Here is an 18,045-nt window from a genome sequence, read left to right as displayed (position 1 = left end):
CATTTAAGCATTGTTGTCATTCCGTGTCTTGGTGTGGTGACGATAACGTGGGGGTAAAGTTCAGATGGTTTGAATTCTCGATTTAATTCCGCGCTAGCAGCACCCGAATGATTCACTGCTTGAGTCAGTCGCAGGCAAGGCCGTCTGACTGGTTTCTTGTTTTGGGGAGGGAGGGATGCAGGTAGACCTGAGATGTTATACTTGCCAATGTGCTCAAGTGAAACTTTGGCTCTCAGACATGCTAATTCTCCTCCTCTTGTATGTTGCGAAATCTATTGACACTCTTTTCTGATTTTGGTAAATGAATGAATGTACGTGCGTGAGATTGCTTTTTGGACTGAAACAATGGTCGGCTAGTTTGCATACTGTGGCCTTTTTGTTGCATTTGATGAAATAAATTGTTGGGCAATTGCAGGAGTGAAGACTTCTCCATTTTCTCGTCCTTCTCTTAACATAGAAACTCACGTTGATCAAGCATTTTGTTTGTAATAATCCTCGTCCTCACCCGACTATGAACTTCAAAAGGTTAAACAAAGTAATGATTGACTTTTACTAGACTGATGATGTAATATAGTTGACTTTTAAGGTGGTGGATTCAGTTTTCTTTGTACAAAAACAAATAAAAGTACACCTTTTTTCAAATGTATAAAACTTAAATTCAACACCATCAATATTAGATTGGCTTTGATGTTTGTTTTTTTATTGATGTGTGTGCGCTGTTCTTGATCTAATTTTAATGATGTGTGTGTGTGTGTGTGCTTCCTGGATTTTCCTACCCAGTGAGCATGAGAGGAGTGTTCCCACAGGAGATGTAGTTTCCCTTTGTTTGCCATGCTGTGCACCTCGCCGACCTCTTCCCTTTGCCTCGCTCCTTCTCAGTATTGAATGCCAGACACCTGTACGACAGGTATGTGCTTGCCAACTCCCATGAATATAAGTGCGCATGTAGTAAACACAAATGAGTTCATAGCAACCTCTATTACACACACGTACACGCACACACACACAGATGAACACACACGGCTCCACCCCACACCTCTCTTCCTTGACTGGCTGGTTAGTGCTCATGCCCGTACCTGTTCGCGAGCACAGTGACCGAGACACCTGTCGGACAAAAAGACTTTCCCTCTGCTCACAGCTGAAACTCAAAGGGACGCACTAGTCACAGACTCTCGGCTGAGCTTGGTGGACATTTCTCTGCTGGATATAAAGTATAAGCAGGTACGTCAGTATTCAACAGCTGTGAGAACATACAAACCAAAAGTAATCAATCATGCTACCATAAACTGTTTGCTGCGAGTCTTAACTGGTGTTTGCCCTCTCTTTTTCTCTGGGTGGTTCCCGGTCATGATTGCTTGCCATTAGAGTTGTCTATCAGGCTCCTTGTTTGTCTTGAACGCTATTGCTCTTCAATCATTTATCCTATTTGGGCCAAATATGCTTTCTGAGCCCTCAGTGTCACCAATTTATTTATTATTCTTTTTTTTTTTTTTGAAAGAGTGAATTCACAACCGCAGGAGCTTTACACGTTATATTTGCATTCTGTATTTGGTTTTAAATTGGTTTGCATGAGGTCTAGTCCGTGCCTACTTTTCTTCTTTAGTTCCCAGGGGAAGTAGGTTTCCCACTGAGTATTTCACTTTTTTACCTTTTTTAAAACTATTTTTACCACATAAATCATTCCGTGTAAATGTATTTTGTATCCAAACACAAAGAATCATAAATATATAGGTGTGTGAGTCCATTTGTTTTTAGGCAACGGCAGTATTTTTGTGGAAGGTGGTAGGACAGGATCATCGACATGTCTAAAGGATGACTCCGAGGAATGCTTTACAGCGCCCATGTCCTTCATGGCGTGGGAAGGGCCATTTTGAGACAGGACTGTGTCACAATAAATCACAATTAAAATTTTTCTTTTACAAAAATGTGGTTTACCCATATCTTTTTCAGGTGGCTTGTAGAGATAACAGAAAAAAGAAGAGAGAGAGACTCTGCTAGGAACAAGCATGTCAAAACGTGAGTAGGCTCACTGGTGTGATCTGAATGTCAGATGATGTGTTTCCTCCAATAAAAGGCAGAGTGCGTGATGACTGACATTTCTGCTCTTCTGTCGTCACCTTGAGTAAATGCAAAACTACAAGTAGTTTATGTTTTGTGCGTAGGCCCAAAGGGGACTGATTATGGCGCATGCCATCAAGCATAGTCATTAAGATGTCCTCAAGATGCAGCGTGTGTAATATCTCGGATGGTGCGTGGGTATGTGAAATGCACGTGTTTGTGTCTCAGAGGGGGAAAAGGAATCTGTGTTCATTACCACCAAAGTGAGGACCAAGCTGAAGGGAGACGGCAGCTGGTTGCAGCGCAGCAGCGATGCTCAGGCTGAAGCCGACAAGGAGAAGCCATGGTGAGACACATGTTTAAGTCGGGTTCTGTACTTGCTATGCATTACTCTGCCACTGGAATAGACACAACCAAGTTCCTGTGAAAACATGCAGGTTAGCGGAAGTAAGGGCCTGTCGTTTGAACGGACCCCCTGTTGAGACCAGTCCAGTATCGTCACCAACATCATCCACTCCGCCCCCCACCAAGTCTGACGCAGAGAGGTAAACACAGATTTCTAATGTCACCGAGTTATCTAACCTACCCCAACACAGCGCCACTGTGCTGACAATGAGTCTGTGTTTTGAATTTAGAGCACCGGCGTCAGGATTCCTGATCAGGTAAGATTCTTCCACATTTAGAAATCCAATTGGAAACCAAAATGTAGATTTCTTTGAGCACTGACAAATGGGACCAAAGGGGGTGTTTTGTAATTGAATTGTATGTCACATTGATGACATTTTTTTTTAATTTAGTGACGTTTTGTGTTATTCTTTCAGAGGCATTTTCACTAAACTAGACAAGCCTACTTCATCTTCAACAACTAACGGTGTTATGTAAGCACTTCTCCTGCTCGAACAAGCAAAGTTAATTGTGTGACTAGACAGTCCCACTTTAATGTGATGTGTGTGTGTGTTTTACTTTTTTTTTTTACAGTCCATCAACAACACAATTCACCAAAAAGCCTGCAGAAAGCTACAAGAAAATGTAAGCGCACATGAATCTGATTCCCTGTCGACTGCTGGCAGATGAGTGAGAATGTATTTTCACGAGGTGTGTGTTTGCACTTCTGATCCTTAGAGCCCCCTACACTGTGAGGCCCACTTCAGAGAACCAGGAGAGCCAGCTTAGCAACGAGGAGCAGGAGAAACGGTACGACTGTCCCCACGCCGTCCAATTTGAACTCGCATGCCCCGGAAAAGAGATTACACTAACATCATAATGACTCATTTTGCAGGACGGAGGCTGCCAGCAATGTTCTGAAGAAATCCTCAGTCAGGAAACGGTCTTATGTGTTTTCTGCTGCTAAGAAATATGAGTATGTATGTCTTATGTCATTCTCCCAATGTTAATCTTAACACTCAAAAGCAGTGAGTTACATTTTTTTTAAAGACGTGGAGAAATTGTGCTTTTCATTCACACATGAAATGTTGGGCTTTTACGGAGGAATTTATGAAAAATGTTTGTTGGAAAAACCTCAGGTCTCAAGAAGCGGAGCCCGAACCCTCTTTGCTCAACAGCAGTCCAGCATTTCTGGCTAGAAGGTAAATGTTCCCTTTAAACCAAAAGACAAACATGTGAGTCAAAGTTTCAAATGTAACTTTGTCTGTCAACTCTGTAAAAATGTGCAGGGTGGAGATTATCGATGACGATGGGAGCGCCGCGACACCAGAGCCTGCCAGCGCTCTGCCCCCCTCCCCCGTTGTTGCCTCCCCAACCGAGCCCAAACCACGCAAAGTGTAAGTCCTGTGCCGCATTTCTACATCCAGTGCAACAAGTGCTTCTGCAAACATATTCATTACCGGTGTTGTTTACAGAGTCAACACCAGTGTTAAAGCTGTTGCGGTTAACGAGCCGGTGGCACCAACGGTCGTGGAGCCTGCCCCAGAGCCTGTGAAGGATGACCCCCCTCCAGTGTCTGTTACAGTAAATGACCCATTTGAAGACATGGAACCAGGCGGCACCAAGCTGGCCGCTCCTCTCCCTGTGCGCATCCCAAAGTGTTTTCAAGCAGTCTGTATGGAGCCAGAACCCAAGGATTCAGACATTTCTGGGCTGGTTGACCTCGCCCCAGCATCACCAACCCCATTACCACCTACTCCAGCAGCCCCTGCCCCTCTTTCACCTGCCCCAGTGTCTGCTGTAACAGAGATCCCAGAGTGGACCGAACCAGAAATAGCACCAAAACCATCTCTAAAGCCAAGGTCAGATTTCCACTCAACAAAATCATATCATAGTATCAGCGGTGGAAAGTAATCAAGTACTTAGCGCACCATGTGCTTTCTGCAAAAGTATTCATTACCTGTTTTGTTTACAGAGTCAACACCAGTGTTAAGACAGCTTATGACGTTGCTGTTAACGAGCTGGTGTCACCAAAGGTCGTGGAGCCTGTGAAGGATGACCCCCCTCCAGTGTCTGTTACAGTAAATGACCCATTTGAAGACATGGAACCAGGCGGCACCAAGCTGGCCGCTCCTCTCCCTGTGCGCATCCCAAAGTGTTTTCAAGCAGTCTGTATGGAGCCAGAACCCAAGGATTCAGACATTTCTGGGCTGGTTGACCTCGCCCCAGCATCACCAACCCCATTACCACCTACTCCAGCAGCCCCTGCCCCTCTTTCACCTGCCCCAGTGTCTGCTGTAACAGAGATCCCAGAGTGGACCGAACCAGAAATAGCACCAAAACCATCTCTAAAGCCAAGGTCAGATTTCCACTCAACAAAATCATATCATAGTATCAGCGGTAGAAAGTAATCAAGTACTTTGTGCAAACGTATTCATTACCTGTGTTGTTTACAGAGTCAACACCAGTGTTAAGACATCTTATGACGTTGCTGTTAACGAGCCGGTGTCACCAAAGGTCGTGGAGCCTGTGAAGGATGACCCCCCTCCAGTGTCTGTTACAGTAAATGACCCATTTGAAGACATGGAACCAGGCGGCACCAAGCTGGCCGCTCCTCTCCCTGTGCGCATCCCAAAGTGTTTTCAAGCAGTCTGTATGGAGCCAGAACCCAAGGATTCAGACATTTCTGGGCTGGTTGACGCCCCTCTGGTTGACCTCGCCCCAGTGTCACCAACTCCAGCAGCCCCTGGCCAGGCTTCACCTGCCCCTCTTTCACCTGCCCCAGTGTCTGCTGTAACAGAGATCCCAGTGTGGACCGAACCAGAAATAGCACCAAAACCATCTCTAAAGCCAAGGTCAGATTCTCACTCAACAAAATCATATCATAGTATCAGCGGTGGAAAGTAATAAAGTACTTTGTATATTAATATATATAAATACAAACATCAACTTAATGTCTAAGCTATGTTTTATATACTATAATGAATGCATATCATGATTCTTAAGGAAATACTTCAAGCTTCGCCTTCATGTGGTTTTCTTTGTGTGCGTTTTCTCTTATTCTTTTCATGTGTATGATTAAAAGCTCCCCAGGAATGTCATGTGTTTGTTCTCCATCTATTTTCACAGCTCCGGTGTTGACACGCTCGCCACATTGTCCGACACTCTCATTGCTTTCGACTCAAGTTCAACCAGGTACTGGAAAAAGAAACAGATGAAAGCAGCAGAAACCAATATGAAAAAATCATATTCCAGCCTCAACAAGCATCTGATAATATGAGTGTATTTCCTCTCCAGCTTTTGGGATGATAAGCCAGTGATGACAGAGGAAGAAGCAGGTTCAGCAAACATTCAAACCACAGAGAACGGGTATAGAACAAACAACTTCCTCATTCATGTCATAGGATAAGCAAGAAAAGAGATAATGGCCAACTGCCACTGTGTTCACTTTAAAGTAATCACAAAATAATCCAGGTGCCTTAAACTACCTCCCACAAGAGGGTCTCCCTAATTATACTTGATTTAAATGTGATACTTAAAAATGTCATTTAGAGATCATTTTACTCGTACGTGCCAAAGCAGTTGCACTGATTTGTTTCCTCTTCCTGTCTGCAGTGTTGAACGGGAGGCAGAGCTCAGCAACTGTATACCAATAACAGATGATCTCCTGGCTCTCACCGATGGGTTTGTTAGAAATACTTTCTTGCTATTTTAAGAAAGCCTCACATTAGACATTGTTTTAAAATATTATCCACAAGGTGGCACTGTTGTACTTCTAATGACCCCCCTCTCCGCTACCTCAACTGGCCTGTTCTTGCTCTGAAATGTCCCGTATCCTAAACCCCCCTTTGTTCATCACCACAATCTCCTCTTCCTCTCATCCTTCCGCCGCCGCAGTCCCGAGGAGTCTGTAGACCCCGTCCCCCCCAGTCCAGGACGCTGGAGCCAGGATCTGCTAGGTGGACTAAACAGGTATTGCTATAAGAGAGCTCTTTCCCACCCAAGCCCTAAATACAGATGTTATGCAAAGAGTTATCCTTTCATCAGTAGAAAATCAATAGGTCCCTTGTCTGTAGCAAGCAGAGGCATTACCTTAAATTACTTTGCCAGAGTTTGGTACGGTTTCAAGGGAGCGTGCGCACACACTCTGCTCTTTATATGACTTCTGTGTTTTGATATTTTTAGTGAGTCAATCCCAGCAAAGACGAGTGGCACCCTGGATCTGCTGGCTGACGATGTCATTCCAATCAAGACAGAGGCACGCAGGTGAGGAAGAGGCAGGCTTGTGATGGCCTATGCTCCCCATCCCTCCCATCCTTGTGTACCATTAATTTGTATCACTGCAGATGAAGGAGCCAAGCGTACCAGCTCCCTGAGGTGTATGATTTTTAATAAACCCCATCCGCCTCGAGTTTGATCCATAAATCAGGGCTCCTCCACTTCCAGCATTCTATTTTAACCCATGCACCGTGTTAGACAGAAACAAAGTTGCAGATTCCTGAAGCAACTGAGCAATGCTTTGAAACAGAAAGCCACGTCTTATCTGCGGCGCGACTGGAAATAGAAGAGAATGTTCTGTACTGATTAGTATTGCTGCTTTGTTTTGTCTCCACCAGCCTCAACATGCAGCGAGAGGAGGAACAGACGGATGAAACAGCCAGAGAAACACAAAGGTAGAAGGAGATGACAGGCTGCTCTTAAACAATTATCTATCTATGCAGAGCTGTTCCTACTAAGAAATGCATTCTTGTACTGATTTATACCAACTGTGCTGTGTCTCTTCCCGCCAGCCTCACAGAGACAGTCACTACAACCACCAAAACTGTGATCATTACTGACAAAAGAACACACACACACGCACACACACGCACACGCACACACACAGAAAAAAAGTCTGTTATGTCCCATATTCAGATGTTTTTCATGCTCGTTAAATTGTTCAGTGGGTTCCAAGCTTTTCTAATGGACTGGCATTGTAAATAGTGTATGAGAAGAACCACACTCACCTTTACTTGCCCCTCTTTTCCCTTCCCATCATGCCATTCATCCGTACCACTCTCCTTACTCACTTTCATTTCTGTCACGCCTCCATGCAGCCAAGAGGACAACACAGATCCATGGAGCTCACGTGAGACGACCACAGTCACTGAATCAAGGTAGTTTATTTACTGCCATGTCACATATGGTGCTGGTGTTTTTAGATGCCTGTGGTAAAGTGATTGCAATATGTATGTAAATGTATTTTAGGAATAGTTTACTGACACTGGGTGGAAAAAGACCGGTTTAATCCAAATTAATTGTTTAGGAAATCATTTCTTGTTCATATTTGATCCTATTAATGAGTTTTGTTTTCAATAATTGGTATAAACTGTGAGTGGAGAAAACCTTAACGACACTGATTTCGCCATTCAGCAGCAGAGTCGTCTTTCCATTTGTCAAAGACATCCATAATCCTGATTGTGATTGCGTTTGGCCCGGGTTCCTCTGTGTTTCTGTTTACCATTCTAACTGCATTAATATCTTTCCATTATGAGTCAATGTGATCAGAATTCCTCTGACACAAGATGGGCCACGCTGACAATTGAGAGTGAAATCAGTGTGAAATTGTTTTTCAGCTCGGATGATCCGTTTGATCCATATCCGATAGGGACCACATCCTCTAACAGGTAATCATATTGGTTTGGAGCTGTGACTGTTTTCCAGACAGCCAGATAGCATCTCGGCATGCATAATGCAGCAGTTTCTGATTATGAGCCACTTTTCTCTATTGCAGCGCTTCTGACCTGCTCCAGCCTCACTCTGGTATTTCCAGCAACAGGTACTGGAATGATAATGAGAATTCCCCCTTTTCTATATCGTAATGTTTGTTTGTTGCACAGATATTATCACGTTGCGTACATGATATTAGAATCACTACAACTGCTTCACTTTATCGTTCATTGCATAATCAGCAGCTGTTATAGCAGACACACTGAGCTCTGTGGGTACACCGTATTGATACACCAATGTTGATTCATTTGTTTTATTCTTATTATTTCTTCAGTGCATCATTTACTTTCATGGAGAACAAAGATCCAAGTCCAGAAACCGAGTAAGTTACACTCATCTAACACCTTCTCTGTGATCCAGCTAAATATTAAGTTAAGTGGGGCTGCACCTAACAATTGTAAAAAGTAGAAAGAAAAAGGCCAAGGGGACTTCTTTAAATTGCTTATTTTTGTCTGCCTGACAGTCTGAAACCCAAATGTATTCAAATTACATTCTTACATTTGGGAATCTGTAACCCAGATTTTTTTGGGGTTTTTTTTTCTCGATAAATGACTTGACATTTTTAATCAATCAGCTAAATTACTAGTGATTCATTTTCTGTTGATTGTCTAATTAATTAATCAACTAACCGTAAACTATAACTTCAACTAAGTAAATGTTTCTTTATTTTCAGTGTGGCAATGGCATGTTCCCTGTGTGCACCTGCCGTTTTGTTAAAGTGTGTTTGGGCACTTTATGCCTTTTTAATTAGAGAGTTGAGAGATGACAGGAAATGGCATGCAGCAGAGATCCCCAGCGGGGCATTGTGGTTCATAGTCAGTGCCTTAAAGCCCAGGGCAACCCATTTCCTGAAATTCTAATGTTTCACGGCATTGTCCCCTTTTGACAGTATTGGCAGCAATGCGTTGGAATCCCTTGCAGACAACGTCTTCCCTATCAACACTGAAAGCACAAGGTATTAAACTGTGTTGAGTGCATACTTGTGTTATGAATGTATGAATGAGATATGCAGGGAAATGGAAATGATTCCCTCAAAGTGCACACATTACAGTCTAAAATGCTTGATCTGTCATAACTTCTCCTCTCCCTCCATCCCTCCCTCCATCCCTCCCTCCCTCCCTCCCTCCCTCCCTCCCTTCCTCCCTCCCTCCATCCCTCCCTCCCTCCCTCCCTCCCTTCCTCCCTCCCTCCCTCCCTTGCTCCCTCCCTCCATCCCTCCCTCCATCCCTCCCTCCCTCCCTCCCTCCCTCCAGTCTCGGCACTGAGCGGTCATGGGCACGCACATGGGAAACCAGCCCACCTCAGCAGGCTAACTCAGACGAGAGGTGATGACACACATTGATTTGCCCTTACACTTCCACCCAATATGGTCCACTATGTTTCATTCATCTACACACACCCATCCATGTTCATTATGTGCTAAAAGCCTTTCGATGTATGTCCCCTCTCAGCCAAGAAGCTGTACCAGGAGGCCAAACTGTAGATCAAGAGACGCTGGTCATGTTTGAAAGAAAGTAAGTCATCTTTTTTATTAAAAGCCTGTTTCTTTTATTCCCATAACCTCCTAACTAGGCTTTTGCAGCATCTACTCATTGAGCCAGAAATCATTGTGCACTGGTGCCAATGACAATAGGTCAGGCATATATTTGTTACAACTTTTCTTCACAACTTCGGTAAATGGGCCCCCCTAAAGGCTTTTTATTTATTTGTATTTTTATACACAATATAAAGAGTGTCAATTTTAAATGTTCTCATGTGACAACATGATGTCTTTGTTTGTGCTCAAGGTCCTCTGAGAATGACTCCCCATGGGACAGGTGGACATCACCCATTGTTTATACCCTCGCTACAGAAGAAGAAGAAGAGGAGGAGGAGGAGAAGGAAAGGTAAGGTATCTCCATGGTGGCTGAGCTCATTAAATGCATATTAAATTACTTTATTTTTCACAATTTCAGCAGAAAGTCATTACAGCATCTTAATATTCGAGGCCTGTCAACCATTTAATTGAAAGCAAGCTAAATACAAGTTGAAACTTCTTCACAGCATAGTCTGAGAATAATCAACTCCTTATGTTATTTTTTTACTTTATACTGTCACTTCTTTACCTGTACTGCCAGACTTGTTTATAAAACAAGATTGTCCTCTGTTTTGTAGCAGAGAGTATACGGAGACAGTCACAACCATCACCACGAACAGGTTTGAATGATTGATTTGATTCTTAAAACTCACTTGTTATGATGAAAAATTGGGGAATTAAGAAGGAATTGCCAGCGTGAGAAGCATTTGGGTGATGTTTACAAGTTCAATGCACGGGGAAGAGAGGGCTCAGAATGAGGCAATGCTGCAGTACAATAGAAAAGACACCTGGTAAATAAATCCAGACCCCTCTGGATCAGTAGAGCAGCCTCATACTGCACAATTCTTGCTTACTGGATTGTGTCCAGCTTGTTGACTACTTCAGCCGACACTTTAAGTCTAATATAGTTTTTACTTTCCAGGGAGATACACAGTGAACAACAGCTCGCTATGGATCGGTAAGTTTATGATCTTAATGTCAAATACATCATATTGCGAGGATACTTTCTCCAGAGTGTGATTTTCTGCTTTTTGGTCTGTAGATTTTCCTCCTTTTGTAAAGACAGTCTCTTTTGACCGGAGCTTTTTGTCTTTTAGTTTAAGCAAGGATGTGGTACTGCATGCACATTAACTGTATTTAAATACACGAACCATCTGATATTTAGCCATCTGGACTTGTTTTACACTTTCACCACCCTGTGTTTGTGTTTGTAAGTTAGGGAGTGAGAGATTTAGGCCAAACCCTCTGGGAATGCAGCTGTATCTGCTTAATACTGCAGTCTGGATCTAATGCTACCTGCAACTCCCGCATTATTCCTGTTTAGACAGGCGCCTGAATATTACTGAAGTTAAATGACAAGATTTGTGCTCCTATTGTCTTTCAATTTGCCCTCATTTCCTTCCCTCTAATTATCAGTCTCCAGATGTCAGATTAATGATGTCTATTAGGGATGTCCTTTTGTCAAATCACAGCCCGTTAAACAGCACGCCATTAACAAGCGATGGCAGAAAATGATTACCTCCTGAGTTACGTTTGACAGATGTAGAGTCCTTCTGTATAACCCATCCAACTGCTGTCGTCAGTGAGTGAGAGATGAGGCTTACTCTGCTGTACTGTCTCCAGTTATGAGACCTATTCCAGGAGCGTGACAAAAGAAGACCAGCGTGCCCAAACACCAGAACCTGAGGCCAAAAAGTGAGAGATTCTAACAAACTATACATTTAACTGAAAGTGACAGCTAATATTTTTTAACCATGCATAATATAACTCAATCTTTCTTTTTAATCTGCTCTCTGCTCAAGGGGTTTTGTGTATTTGAAGGAGTATGTCAATGCAACAGAGCTGTCCTTGCATAATGCCAGAGACTCAACCGATAAGTAGGACCAATGCAGAACAATCAAATAACAATATTGATTCAAAAATTGCTCTTGTGATGACTTGCTAACTGCTCCTTTTTCTATAGAGGGTCAGATTATTTTCCATCCAGCTCTGCCAGTTACTCTTACAGCAGCCCCTCCACTTACTCCAGGTAATAACACAATTCCCTAAATTATTATTATACCTGCATTCAACTGCTTTCATCTCTTGCTCTTCAGATGACAATCCAACTGCTTTCACCAATTACACATCAACTGACAGTTTATCTCCTTTTAATGCTTCCACTTTCATACGCACTTCAAACCTGTTTAAATCTTCACATTTGGAATAAAAAAAAATAACTCTTCTAACTTCCACAAGCGCCTTTGTTCATACACAAGTTACTTAAACGGCTCTGTTATACTTAAGTCCACACTTCTTGCATGGACACATTCAGCTCTTTTCAACATAAAAAGTGAACTAAACTTTACTCTTCAGCACAAACATTTAAGTGTCATTTCAATTTCTTTTGTTTTTGTTGTGAAATCAGCTATTTCCAGTGTTTGTATTGTGACTGTCTGCCACAATTCAACTGCAAATTCTCAGCCAGAATACACACATTTAAAAAAGATTGTTAGGGTGTTTCTGCACAGAGTAAAATTATTTGACATTTCTCTTACGCAGCTCCTCCACTAACTCCAGGTAACAACACAATTCCCCAACCTGCTTTAAACCAGCCATAAGCCTAAACCCTTTCTCCCCCGGCCTTGTTACTTCTGCGTCAGCACTGTGGGGCAGACATTAGGAGGCAGAACAGGGACATCAAAGGATTATTTACACTTATTCAGTTCCCTTGCACAGGAAAGAAAAGGTCACAGGTTATTTTTCCAGCCAGAGCTGCAGTTGCATGAGAGCTGCTCGAGTGGTGGCCAAAGTAACTCGTCTCAATCTCTGCGTCTCCCCAGTGGCCTGTCATCATCCACCTGTAACTTCTGCGAAAAGCCGGTGGGTAATGATGCCAAGATCACCATCGAGCACCTCAATATCAACTGTCACCCCGACTGCTTCAAGGTAGTTCATCTGTCTGCTCCTTTTGAAGATGCAATCTGGTATTTATTGGACTATAACAAGTCCTTGAAGGGACTGACCTGGAGGAAGTGAGCTTTGGTTCCCCTTGAAAAAAAAATAGCTTGACATTTTGGTAAATGTGTTTATTTATTATTTTGTTGAGAGTTCGATGAGAAGATTGATCCTACTCTCTAATGTCTGTCGAGTTAATGTGATGTTACAGCCAGTTCTAACTTTATGTGAACACTATCCATTGGTCAAGGATTTCATTTATCAGTACTACGTTGTGTTTAGTACTCTACCGGTCCAAAATACTAATTATATTTAGCTATTGCATATTTCCAGTATATGAATCAAGTGTATAACCATTTTGTGTTTTCAAAGCAGTAACAGTATACTGTGTATTATGAAGCAGTAAATTGGTGTGAGAGAATTTAAAGGATTTAAAACACTGCTCTTTCTCATATGTACATTTTCTTTCACATTCTCTCAATGTTTCAGTGCGGTGTGTGTGGGAAGCACATGGGAGACCTTCTGGACAGCATGTTCCTCCATGGTGGGAAAGTCCACTGCGAGACCTGCTACAGCAACGCCTTGGACTGATTATCAGAGCCCGTCTGCAGCCTCTTGTCCTCGCACCGTTCCCTTCATGTTCATTTGCATATAAAGTGGGAACTCACATCTTTCTCATTGTTTGGTTTGAACTCAGGAATAATGTGGTTTAGGCTGATCAAAAAGGTTGTTATAGTGAACAATATGACTATTGAATGTGGATTCTTAAATTAGGTTACATTTCTAATTCATCAATCATGTTATAAATGCTTGTGTTGTGTTTTTTACCCTCGTGGTGAAAGCGGTATCTGCCTTTGTAAACTATGAAGTATATGTGTCATGAACAGACTAATACTGGCTAGTGGGGAATGACAATGTAATTTAGCCACAGTCGTTATGGAAAAAAATGACTTTATTCAAAAATGTTTACTTTTTCTCTTGATACAAAATAGTGTGTTCACATGTATGATGCTTTGTTTAAAAAAATATATAATGATTTATATAATCCTGTTATAAACATGTGACGCAGACACAGGACTGTCATGGAGCCTCGAGCAGTTAAATGTTTTTGAAAAGCATTTAAAAAAAACGTTCACAGAAATATCTTATCTTGGCATCATTTAACAGCAAACTGTTCGGGCAATATTATAAAGTAACTGCCAAAGAAATTCATTAGATGAGCCGTTCCTGAGGACTACTTTGCGAAAGCAGTGGTGAATTCCCACAGGGGAGCTTACCTTTTGCCTTTCACCCCTCCTTGGTGAAACAATATTTTCCTTGCATAGACACTTAAAACAGCCGTGTACATAAATGTGACTTTCGCTAATAACCATCAGCTACCTGCTGAATAACTAAAGAAACTCATGCACTTTATTGTCTGGATGGTCTTCACACACAGTTAGGCAGAGTGCCCTTGGCTCTGCCCCAGTCCAATGAAAATCGGCCTCCCGTGAGAATGTGCCTCTGTGGAACAACTGCACGGCTGAAGCTAACGTTAACAATGCAAGGCGGAGTAAGGGCAGTAATAAAACGACTTGAAAATATTAGCATATAGAACATTATTTTCCCATTACTGAACTTGGGATAAAGGACAAACGTATCATGTCAGCTGAACAAAATATAAAAATCTATTATAGTGTAACTAAATTGCTCATACGGGTAAAGAAGTGTTGGCTCGTGTGCAAAAGTATTTGTGATTTCCGCTTCATTCCCTCATTTAAGCAGAGAGGATGCACAACCCCTAATCCTGGAAGTGCTCCAGCCTCCTGTTTGTTTCAAGGCCTGTGTCAGTGTTTTCCTCTGGCTCTGCTCACAGCAATGTTTTGGATGTGCTTCCACAGCAGCGAAGGGTCTGATTCGTTATGTCTTATCAAAGACTCCAGCCCCTCTGCTTGGTCCAGGCTCTGCCAGTAATCCTGAGGCCATATTTGCAACCATCTGCGGACAGATACACGAACAGATTAGGCTCATCACAGAGAATATTTTAATTAGACCATTAAAATAGACTGATGTCTCTCCCCTTGGGACGTTGTTATTCACATTAAAGCACAGCAAGTAGAAGGCTTTCACACCTGGCACAAGGAATAATTTAAGACAAACTCACCCATCATCTGCTGGTAAGTCTTTGACATTTCCGTACCCCGGGCTGGGCAGGGGGCAGCCCATGTGAGAGTTGTTGGCCATTTCAGACCGAGGCGGTTGGTTCTTCTTCGGGGATTTCCTATACGCTCGTTCCGCTGCCAGTCGTGCATTCTCCTGGTCACACACGTAACATTCAAATCCATTTAGGTAGTTGGGTTTACTCATGTCATTGACCCCCCACTCACGGGTCTCCAGAGCCTCCAACAAACGGGGGTTAGTGATGCGGCCGGGGTTTTTGAACTCTAAATATTTAGCATACTCCTCATCATTCTCGTCAAGACGTTTGAGGAATTCACCGAGAGCTTTTGGTGAGGGGAAGTTATCGATGATGATTGCAGAGCGGTTGTTGGGCATCCAGTCGGCCACCACGGGGGAGCCTCGATAAACAGGCACACAGCCCTGATGGAGAGGCCGCCACAGCTTCTCTGTCATGTAATCTGGACACAGGCCGTTCTCCAGCGCCAGGTGGAATTTATAGCGTGCGACAAAATTCATAAAATTGGCCTCTTCGCCAGTAGCTGTGGACGTGTCCTCCAGACGAACAGGCAGAGGTTTGTTGTTCAAGCATTTTCCATAAGAGTCCACCTATAGAGAGAAAAATAATGAGTGAGAAAGAGGAGCGATGGGGACCATACTCAGGAAACCTTGAGATTATTAATCTCACACTTTTAATGGTCTACATTTTTAAAACAAATCCTGATGAGACATTTCATCCCTCGATGGGGGATTCACAAACATCACACACAGGCTATATTTACAAATCATTTACAAAGGTGTTACTGCAGTTGTATGCGTGAGAACTCATAATTGTGACCTCTCGACCTGTGTAAATGAGGAAGACTGTAGAGCTACAGATTTTCAGTGCATGTGAACCAGTTGAGTTTTCTGGTAAAGAATGGCTATGGCAGGGTTCATAATTGAGGACACTACTGAAAATGGTATTCAACAGCAGACATGTTTCCTGACATTTCCAGGGAAAGATGCAAATCAAGACAGAAGAGAAAGTCTTCTATTTGAGAACAAATGTTATTTAAATAATACTAACAATGTTTACTTCAGTACCATTCTTCTTTTTTAATGAAGGAATAACCAAGGAGATGTGCCTACCAACTATTTTACGTACAGCAATTTTAAATTGTGGAACTATAATGCTCCTTGGTTATAACAATTGGGAAATTGCTGCTCACTATGCAGCATACGGCTTTTATATACGAGTCTTAACAAACCAGGTACTTATCTGGAAACAGCTTCACTCTTCAAGCAATACATCTTTGTAAAAAATAGCCGTCAAGAGCATCTCTGTACTGTACCTGAATATACTTCATGAGCTCCTGGACATATCGGTTTCTGTCTGATGGTACATCGCAGTGAGACTGCATGTAGAGCACAGGACCCAGGCCCTCCCGCCTCAGCCGGTTCTTCTCCTCCAGGGACACGACCACGGGCTCCAGTAAGTAATCCAGAGAAGGCAGCCACTGCAGGGTCAGAGGGTAGTCGGACTCCCTGCGAAACGTGGCAGTGTAGTTGAACAGCCTGATTCCCGGTCCGTGGGAGAGGAAGTAGTTATTCATAGGTGACTCTTCATGGAACAGTGCCCAGGTCTGGTGGCGGAGACGAGGGAGTGGCGCCTCATATGCCCGAAAGTCTGTTCCATAAAAGATGATGGATGCGGTCCGTTTGTACAGCTGGACCTTTCAAGATCAAACTCAAGATTACTGGCAGTCAGAACAACTTCAGATCGTGATTATTAATGCGAGCATGCACCTTCTCCCCGTCTGAGCCAAGAGTTCCCGTAAAAGGCTTTACGAGGTCATATATCTTGGGTACCTTGCGGTTGCTTGTGACCAGGCAGGAGGATGTGGCACAGTCAATGCGTTCAGAGTCCCCAGGGAAATGTGGGAACAGACCCCCACTCCACCAAAGGAGGATGGGCAGCTCCTTGTTGTTGCGGCGGTCATTGTTGCCAGGTCCTCTGTATGGACCGATGGAGGCAAACTCCATCTCGGACAGAGCACTCTGAGGCTGAAAGGCTCCTCGGTCCACTGCATCCAAGGCATCCAGTGGAAGTTGTTCATCTGGAAAGGAGGCAAAAGAGACCCAGACCCAGCACAGGACACCGAACAGGCCCAGACATGCACAGGGCACCAGCCTGCCCCTACCCGCCATCTACAAGGTTGACAAAATCAAAAAAACAACACACATTACAGAGACTTGCATTACTCCGATACAAGTAGGTCACCATCCAAACGAACGAATCCACCAGCTGTTTATGTGTTTACAATAAGTCTCTGTCTTGGTGCTCATCAACCCACATTAAAGTATTGTGCATGTAGTTATTGCTCCTCGCAGCTGACGTCGGTGACCAAACATGAGCAATGTCGACTCTAACATTGTAATCACACGTGTCAGTGGTGTCTGAGCAACTATCGAACCAATATCGACACATATGACAGCTCCGCTGTTTCCTACCATTGAAGCCGCAGCAAACACATGGAGGGGCGTTTTCTCGATTCTTCAAACCGAAAACACACCGCTGGTCTCCGTATGAGTTGGTTTTGAGGAGCAGTGATGACAAAGTGTAGTCTGCTGAGCTAACGGTGCAGAGGGAATAAAAACAGCCGGATTCTTCTTCTAGGTTTCAGTTTTTTTCTTCTTCTTCTTCTTCTTCGAGTGGCGAACTCACCCAGGCTGCACAGCGCCACCTGCAACTCCGGAGTGCATGTTTCTCTCTGCACGTCTGGCCACTGCAACCTCCAAACATCCTTGTTTTATGTTCAGTTTGGACACATTCAACCCTAAATGTATTCAAATTACATTTATACTACCGATAGACTCACAACATGTAAATGAATAAAGCCTCTAAAAAGTATCCATGTGGTTCCTTTGTTTGCTTAAATATTTTTTTTTTAACCAAATAATGCAAATTATATGATTAGTTAATGTATGAAAGTTGTTCGACTAATTTATGTATTAATTATAAATGTCATACCAGTCGAATACTTTTTTAAAATCCTCGACTATTACAATTGCATGTCTTTACTCGGTAATTGCGTTCTGGTACCTTTTTTCATTGTCAATTATATTTCTCTAAAAGGCACAGTTGACAGATTCCCTCTGCTTTAAACATGTGTGGGGATCAT

The 18,045-nt window shown here is 43.0% G+C and overlaps 2 protein-coding genes across 5 annotated transcripts; one reads left to right on the top strand and one right to left on the bottom strand.

Moving 5' to 3' along the window:
* The first annotated feature begins 784 nt into the window (after window positions 1-784).
* znf185 (zinc finger protein 185 with LIM domain) lies at window positions 785-13,735 on the top strand. Of its 3 annotated transcripts, XM_034544114.1 has the most exons (36): window positions 785-907; window positions 1,139-1,221; window positions 1,951-2,016; window positions 2,287-2,404; window positions 2,496-2,603; window positions 2,694-2,720; window positions 2,880-2,936; window positions 3,037-3,087; window positions 3,181-3,252; window positions 3,338-3,418; window positions 3,582-3,644; window positions 3,732-3,839; window positions 3,918-4,304; window positions 4,418-4,801; window positions 4,899-5,297; window positions 5,572-5,637; window positions 5,740-5,811; window positions 6,058-6,126; window positions 6,340-6,414; window positions 6,628-6,708; window positions 7,059-7,115; window positions 7,539-7,598; window positions 8,058-8,108; window positions 8,216-8,260; window positions 8,486-8,533; window positions 9,101-9,166; window positions 9,465-9,536; window positions 9,663-9,725; window positions 9,999-10,097; window positions 10,366-10,407; window positions 10,710-10,745; window positions 11,411-11,482; window positions 11,590-11,664; window positions 11,751-11,816; window positions 12,610-12,715; window positions 13,214-13,735. In XM_034544114.1, exons 3-36 carry the CDS (start codon window positions 2,007-2,009, stop codon window positions 13,313-13,315), a joined length of 3,288 nt encoding a protein of 1,095 aa, XP_034400005.1. In that variant the 5' UTR covers window positions 785-907; window positions 1,139-1,221; window positions 1,951-2,006; the 3' UTR covers window positions 13,316-13,735. The 3 variants fall into 3 exon arrangements, with proteins under 3 accessions (XP_034400005.1, XP_034400006.1, XP_034400007.1); XM_034544116.1 differs by lacking the exons at window positions 785-907; window positions 4,418-4,801; window positions 4,899-5,297 and having other exon boundaries at window positions 995-1,221; XM_034544115.1 differs by lacking the exons at window positions 785-907; window positions 11,590-11,664; window positions 11,751-11,816; window positions 12,610-12,715; window positions 13,214-13,735 and having other exon boundaries at window positions 991-1,221; window positions 11,328-11,415.
* fut11 (fucosyltransferase 11 (alpha (1,3) fucosyltransferase)) lies at window positions 13,655-17,580 on the bottom strand. 2 transcript variants are annotated; one of them, XM_034544118.1, is made up of 5 exons: window positions 17,375-17,580; window positions 16,733-17,071; window positions 16,216-16,596; window positions 14,868-15,490; window positions 13,655-14,701 (listed from the first exon to the last, which is right to left on the bottom strand). In XM_034544118.1, exons 1-5 carry the CDS (start codon window positions 17,375-17,377, stop codon window positions 14,551-14,553), a joined length of 1,497 nt encoding a protein of 498 aa, XP_034400009.1. In that variant the 5' UTR covers window positions 17,378-17,580; the 3' UTR covers window positions 13,655-14,550. The 2 variants fall into 2 exon arrangements, with proteins under 2 accessions (XP_034400009.1, XP_034400008.1); XM_034544117.1 differs by having other exon boundaries at window positions 16,670-17,071; window positions 17,375-17,562.
* Between the last annotated feature and the right edge of the window lie 465 nt (window positions 17,581-18,045).

Source organism: Cyclopterus lumpus, chromosome 10 (genome assembly GCF_009769545.1).
Source record: "Cyclopterus lumpus isolate fCycLum1 chromosome 10, fCycLum1.pri, whole genome shotgun sequence".
NCBI lineage: Eukaryota > Metazoa > Chordata > Actinopteri > Perciformes > Cyclopteridae > Cyclopterus > Cyclopterus lumpus.
The sequence above is the reverse complement of the archived record's forward strand: the minus strand, read 5'-3'. Positions and strand labels throughout refer to the sequence as shown.

Coding starts and splice junctions, on each gene's coding strand:
- fut11 (XM_034544117.1), bottom strand. Junction 16,597..16,669: donor TTGGCTCAGACGGGGAGAAG/GTGCATGCTCGC, acceptor TGATCTTGAAAG/GTCCAGCTGTACAAACGGAC. Junction 14,702..14,867: donor GACTTACCAGCAGATGATGG/GTGAGTTTGTCT, acceptor ATCTGTCCGCAG/ATGGTTGCAAATATGGCCTC.
- znf185 (XM_034544114.1), top strand. Junction 6,709..7,058: donor ATCAAGACAGAGGCACGCAG/GTGAGGAAGAGG, acceptor TGTCTCCACCAG/CCTCAACATGCAGCGAGAGG. Junction 10,746..11,410: donor CAACAGCTCGCTATGGATCG/GTAAGTTTATGA, acceptor TACTGTCTCCAG/TTATGAGACCTATTCCAGGA.